A 6,492-nucleotide genomic window follows, 5' to 3' on the forward strand; every position below is an offset into this window, starting at 1 on the left:
CAAAACAAACAAATAAACAAACAAAAAAATTAGAATAGATAGACAGAGAACAACAAGGAAAGCTTAGAAACAGGCAGGAAACGGTCAGCGTGGATGCACTTATAACTCACTCTGTGGGACACAAAGATTAGTTACTCCTCACTAGGGTTTTGAAGATTTCTCTGCACACCCCTCCTAAAACTGTTCACCTAAACTGTTGACATATGTCTTGTTAGAGTTATAGAGTTAGACTACCCAATAAACAGCCAGGTTCAGCAAAATCATGCTTCAACACTATAAACTGTTAATACTAAAATTAAAATAGACATGAGACTGCTGAATAGTAATCTGTAGCCATTTTAAGGTGTATAGAACCCAGCTAATAATTGAAATGTCAATGTAAAAGTTACAGGATGTGGTTCAGAACTTACATTCTTTTTTTTTTTTTTTCTCTTTTAACATACTGGTTATTCAATACCGTGTCAAAAAATTCCATAACGTTATAAATTGTTACTGATGTAATGTTGGGGCTTTTAATTGATCGGGATGATACTCTGCCAGGTCTACCTTCAGACCAGAGATGGTCTCCCCAAGAAACCATTGAACTTACCTGGACAATAAGATACTGGACTTTATGCTTGGTAGATGTTTGCAATGAAAGAATGTCAACTGAATTTGAACTGTGGTAATGCAACAAGGTAGAGGAATCCACCATGGAGGATGGGGGTTGGGGAGCGGTGGGGGAATCCCAGTGCCTATAAAACTATGTCACATAATGCAATGTAATCAATAAAAGAAAAACAAACACACAAACACACACACAAAGTAAGCCTTGAAAGTAGCCCTTGAAAGGGTTGATACAAACTTGAAAGTGTTTATGCACCGAAAGTGCAGGCTAGGGCCTGATACCATGGCTCAGTAAGTTAATCCTGCCCTCTTAATTTCAGGATCCCTTATAGGTGCCAGTTCATGTCCTGGCTGTTCCACTTCTCATCCAGCTCCCTGATTATGGCCTAATGCATAATCAGAGGAGAATGGCCCAAGGCCCTGAGACCCTGCACCTATGTGGGAGACCTGGAAGAGGGTCTTAGCTCCTGGATTCAAATAGGCACAGCTTCAGGCATTGTAGGCACATGAGGAAAGATTCAGAGGATGAAAGATATTTATTTCTTCTTTCTCCTTTTCTCTGTACATTTGCCTTTCTAATAAAAATAAATACATCTTTTAAAAAGTGCAGGCTAATTTTTTGCCTGCAATGTGTTGTTCGAAAGAACACCAAGTGTAGTACTAGCTGATCCCCTTCAGATCTAGCAAATAAAGTTAAAGAGCATCAGAGGCTGTCTCAAGGCCTTGGGCTCTGCACCCACAGGAGAGGCCTGGAAAAAGCTCCTGTTCCTGGCTATTCACAGGCCTAGATCCATCCATTGTCACCATTTGGGGGGTTAAATAGAAGATGGAAGATCTTTCTCCTGTTCTATCCCTCTTCCTCTCTAACTCAGACACTTAAGTAAAATGGGTAAAGATTAAAAAAAAAATTCTTTGCCATATACAATGACCTTGCAGGGGCTCCAAGGTTCCCTTCTGAAATTCCAGCAACCCTTCCAGAGGCTGTGACAAGATGCTTATTTTGTTCAATAATGCGCTGACAAATATTTTTATGCCTAGAAACTCGTCTAACTGACAATATTCCAGAACTGGGTTAGCAGGGCAAAAATCGAGGAAAAAGGTGTCTCCCATACACATCAAAGCCCCAGCCTGGAGCCAGAACTGTGGCCCAGCAGGTTAAGTTGCTGTTTGAGACATCTGCATCCCACCTAATAATAGCACATATCCCAGCCCTGAGCTGCAATGTTTGTAGTCCAGATCCCAGGTAATGCAGCTGGAAAAGCAGCAAGTAGTAGATTCCAAGGACTTGGGTCCTTGCCACCCATGAGAGAGACCCAGATGGGGTTCCCAGCTTTGGTCTGAATCAGCCCCAACCGTTGAGGTCACTTGTTGAGTGGACCAGGGACCAGGGATCTCTCTTTCTACCTTTCAAATAAGCAAAGAGACAGATAGATACTGAGTGAATGAAAGGACAAAGTATCATACAGAAACTGCAAAGTCACAATGACTGTCCTAGGCAGCATTCATTAGGCAGTTTTGCAGGAGGGAGAGATATTAGGGGTGTGGTCATCAGAAGAGCTTTATAATTCTCGCACAAGAAGCAAAGCTAAATTTCAACTGATGTTGCTCTGCTGAGGGAAGCGTTGCTGCAACTGCTTCTTCATCTGGGAACATGGCCAGCAGGAAAGTGATTGCTGTGTTTGGAGCAACAGGTAGGAAAGTCTTTTCAAGTGTATGTCCATTCTGCTCACCCTCCTGTCTCACTTGTTTTATCTTGAGAGCTTGAGAGTATGGCTTGAAGAAAGTGCTTTGTAGGGGATTAAGAAACATCCTGAGTGCTTGAGTCATTGATGCCATGAGGGGCAGGGTGATTAAACTCTATTTCTCAGAAATTATCTCAGTCTCTCTAACTGTAGCTGACTTGATTAATTCCTAAGTGCTGGAGAGACACTAGTTCAAGTAATTTTATGTTTTCATGTATTTTTGTTTGAGAGGCAGATTTAAGAGAGAAACAAGGAGAGAGAGAGACACATACACACATAAACAGAGACCCTCCATCTGCTGGTTCCCTTCCCAAAGGTGACAACAGCCCGAGTTGAACCTGTCCAAGGATGGGAACCTGGAGCTTCTCTGGGTTTCTGACATGAGTATAGAGGCCCAAAGACTTGGGGCCTCTTTTGCTGCTTTCCCAGGCACTTTAGCAGTGAGTTGTATCACTAGACCCAGCACATGGACCAAAACCAGACTTTACACATTTGTTTTCACTGCTTCACTCTCAGAAATGTTGGAGTTTCTTTTGACTCTATTGCTTTGAAGAGTACTGGGAGGATTCATCTTGCCATGCACAGCAGTGCACTGTGAAAGAGGATATATTCTGTGGCATATGTTCTTCCTGCAGTGTTCTTAGATTCCACTGCACCTGCAGGCCTTGATGACCACACAGTCCAGTAGTGACTCTTACTCTTTGTTGCTGCTTTGTTATTTACTCTTCAGTAGTGGTCTCTGTAATTTATTCATGTTGGGCCCAGCAAGACTGCCCACCTCCAAAGCCCAGAGCTAAAAGCACAGAGGTTTCTTATTTCTACTCCATTCACTCAAATAATAGCAAGCATTGAGAACCTGCACTGTGCCAGGTCTGGGTCCATGCCTGGGAAATAAAGCATCAACAGTGTCTGTTCTTATCTAGCACCTTTCTTTGCAGGGGACAGTGTTTGCAAGGGAATAATCACAACAGTAATGGTCCTTCTCTCCCCAGTTAACATGCTGAAGTCTTAATTCCTAGTGTTTCTTAATAAGACTTCTTTGGAGATAGGATCTTTAATGAGATAGATGATCAGGAGCCAGAGCTGGACCTTGAATCAGGTACTTCATTATGGAACATGTATGTCTTAATAAAATCTGAACCCTTAGTCCAAATCCACACCCCATCCCACATTTCTCCTCCAGGAGTTAGTATCTTGTCATCCTCAGTGTTGTGAAATTGGAAGTGATGAGCTGGATGTGGGACTTAACTTACTTGTCACTGTGTAAAGCACTCAACTACCCCTCAATCAGAAAGCTCAGAAATCATCACCTTCATTGATCATTTCTTCCTGCACTAGAATTCCTATGGTTTGATCTTAATATTTTCATATTCCTACTTTGTATTTTTCACCTAATCCCGGAACAATTCTTGTTTACATTGTGAAGTTATTTCTGCTACAATATTTATCAGTTTGGGGAGAAGAAAAAGTTTTAGTTTACAGTTTGGAATTAGAAACCAGCATCAGGTAGTGCTAGAGCTTGCACCTGCTGGAGTCTGGACACAGTGGATGCACAGATAAAATTACATCCTGAGACAGAAAGCCAAATGAAGCCAGCTGTGCCAAACTGGAACTCAAGCCAATGGTCTCATGATAACCACCCTCTCATGGCTTGCTCCCCACTTGCATGACTTAAAGTCCTCCTACCAACGCACCTCTTACAAACAACAATTGGATGAAATCTCTACCCATAGCCCATCAACTTGTGACTTCAGTCTTCAAAGCTGATATATCCGTGTGTGACAGGCAACTCTACCAATTGCATTTGGCACATCCGAAGAGACTTTAAGAAGCCAGTGTGAAAGCCATCGGCAATCTGAAGAACCAGGCAGTATCTCCTGAAGATGGTGCCAGAGCAGGTCTGCTGTGAATCAGAGGACTTCCTGGACAAAATCCCCAGTAAACACTCCTCCTTCCTGATAGCCCCATGTTTCTTTCCTCCTTCTCTGTTCAGGTGCTCAGGGGGGCCCCGTGGTCAAGGCACTTTTGGACGCCAAACATTTTGCAGTGAGGGCATTGACCAGAGACGTGACTAAACCCAGTGCCCTGGCGCTCAAGGATCTTGGTGCTGAGGTGGTGAAATGTGACCTGGATGACGAAGCATCTTTAGTGGCAGCTTTAAAAGGTGTCTATGGAGCCTTCCTGGTGACCAACTTTTGGGAATATCTCGACCAAGAGAGGGAAGTGCGTCAGGTGAGCAGCTGTCTGTGTCCTCCTGCCCCTTCGAGCCTGCTGTGCCTGGAATGTGTTCCCTAGGTGTGCAGGTGCTCAAGTTCATCCCATTGTGAGATGTAAAGATGCTGGAAGCTTAGTCTAGCTCTGATGACAGCAGGAGAGCTCTGATGTGAGAAGAGGTAGGAAAGGCATGAGGATGGAGTTTCCCGTCGTCGTGGACTCCTGGTGCTTTGTCAGAAGGAAAGATCCCAAGAGGAGTCCCCCACGTGCTCCCTGTGTGTTGCTGGGTGATGTTCTGCATTCTGGGACTCTGCCAGCAGGAAGGTGGTACCAGATGCAGGCTCTAGAGCATCCAGAACTAGGAGTTCATTAAACCTCTTTTTTTTTTTTAAATAAAAGGTCCTCACTTTTATTTTATGATAGTAACAAATGTGGCCTCTACAGCATCCATTCATGCTCCATCTCTAGCTATTTCTCCCCATCTGGAATGTTCCAATCTATGCAAAACAAGGAAGCTCATACCAACCATGTACTATTTATCAAGTGTGTATGCTTTACGTGTTTTATGACACTATCTTTGATTGTGAGGACAATGGTATGTCGGTGGTCCCTCAGAATATAACCTGATGTATTTTGAGGCCATAGGTGCTTTTTATGGTTGTGGATTCAGGCAATAAGGGAGTAAGCAGGGCCCAGCACCTACCCTCTGGTCTTTATGTAAAGGCAGGACCCCAGTGAAGGTTTCTCTTTGGTCTCCCAGGGGAAGCTGATGGCAGATGTTGCCAAGCGCCTTGGTCTGAAGCATGTGGTGTTCAGCAGCCTAGAGTACATCCATAAGCTATCCGGGGGAAGATTGACCGTGTCATACTTTGATGCCAAAGGAATAATGGAGGAGTATTTTTGGTCCATTGGAGTCCCCATGACCAGCGTCCGTGTGCCACCTTATTTTGAGAATTTTCACAAAGCTGCAAAACCTGTGAAGGCCTCTGATGGAGATTACTACACCTTGAGTAAGTGGAAGGTTGCAGAGAACGTCAACCAGATACCTGCTGCCCTCCATCCTTCTCAATCTTCCTTCCCCTCTTCATGCATGCAGCATTTGAGTGTTTAGCTCAAAGGGAAGTACCAAGAACATTCTCAAATTGTTTATATGCCCATGCAGGTGGTTAGAGAAGTTCGTTGAGACCCAAACACAAGAATTTCACATCTAGACTTTCACATGTTGACCTTGTGCAGGTCACCAGCCAGGAGTCAGTTTCAGTTAATTCTGGGTGAGATGACCCCTAGGGCCTCTGGCTGTTCCGCTTGACCTTCTTGGTGAACAAGGGAAGAAACTTTTCTCTTCTGTCCTGGGTTCCCTGTTCAGAATCAGAATAATGAGGGGTGAGGTTGCTCCTGCACAGAGCTTGCTGTTCTAGGTAGTGGTTGAGTCCTTGGAGACACTGGGAGATGACTTCGTCCTCATCCAAGCCAAAGATGCTGGTGGTGCAGACCTTTGTGGTACCGCTGATATGGCTGGAAGTGGTCAAGTTCTAGGGAAAAAAAGTGAGTAGGATTCCATGATAAGCAAATTGGTGCACTTAGAGTTAACTCTGAGGTTACTGATTTGAAAAACTGAAGACCTGTTAGTTTCCAAAAGGCAGAGACATGCAGGAAGAAGATTGTCAGGGTGGTAGGAGTTCTGCGTGGGGTCGGGAATGTTGAGAACGCCTATGAAATAGATGAGTGAGGATGCTGAGTAAGAAGCCGGACACATTCAGCAGAGATGTCTGGGCTCATGATTAATGAGCCCCACTGTGCGCTCAGCGGCTCAGTAGCCAAGCGCTGTTCTTTGTAGCCAACATCCAGAGGCCATCATGGAATGCTCTCATGCAAAACCTTGCTACTGTGCGGAGCTGTGACCACTTGGATTTCTGTGGCTGCCTCCCAA

The 6,492-nt window shown here is 44.4% G+C and overlaps 1 protein-coding gene across 1 annotated transcript; it reads left to right on the top strand.

The window, feature by feature from the left end:
- Positions 1 to 2,257: 2,257 nt before the first annotated feature.
- LOC121171112 (nmrA-like family domain-containing protein 1) lies at positions 2,258 to 5,732 on the top strand. Its single transcript, XM_041002587.1, has 4 exons — positions 2,258 to 2,297; positions 4,342 to 4,580; positions 5,323 to 5,572; positions 5,725 to 5,732. The coding sequence occupies exons 1-4, from the start codon at positions 2,258 to 2,260 to the stop codon at positions 5,730 to 5,732; spliced, it is 537 nt and encodes a 178-aa protein (XP_040858521.1).
- The last annotated feature ends 760 nt before the right edge of the window (positions 5,733 to 6,492 follow it).

The sequence above is a fragment of the Ochotona curzoniae genome, unplaced genomic scaffold, assembly GCF_017591425.1.
Source record: "Ochotona curzoniae isolate NIBS_2020 unplaced genomic scaffold, NIBS_Ocur_1.0 scaffold_2587, whole genome shotgun sequence".
Lineage (NCBI taxonomy): Eukaryota > Metazoa > Chordata > Mammalia > Lagomorpha > Ochotonidae > Ochotona > Ochotona curzoniae.

Bases quoted from the DNA above. Each gene is read 5' to 3' on its own strand.
- LOC121171112 (XM_041002587.1), top strand. From the start codon at position 2,258: ATGGCCAGCAGGAAAGTGATTGCTGTGTTTGGAGCAACAG. The intron at 2,298-4,341 runs GTAGGAAAGTCT...TTCTCTGTTCAG, and splicing joins TGCTGTGTTTGGAGCAACAG to GTGCTCAGGGGGGCCCCGTG. The intron at 4,581-5,322 runs GTGAGCAGCTGT...TTGGTCTCCCAG, and splicing joins AAGAGAGGGAAGTGCGTCAG to GGGAAGCTGATGGCAGATGT.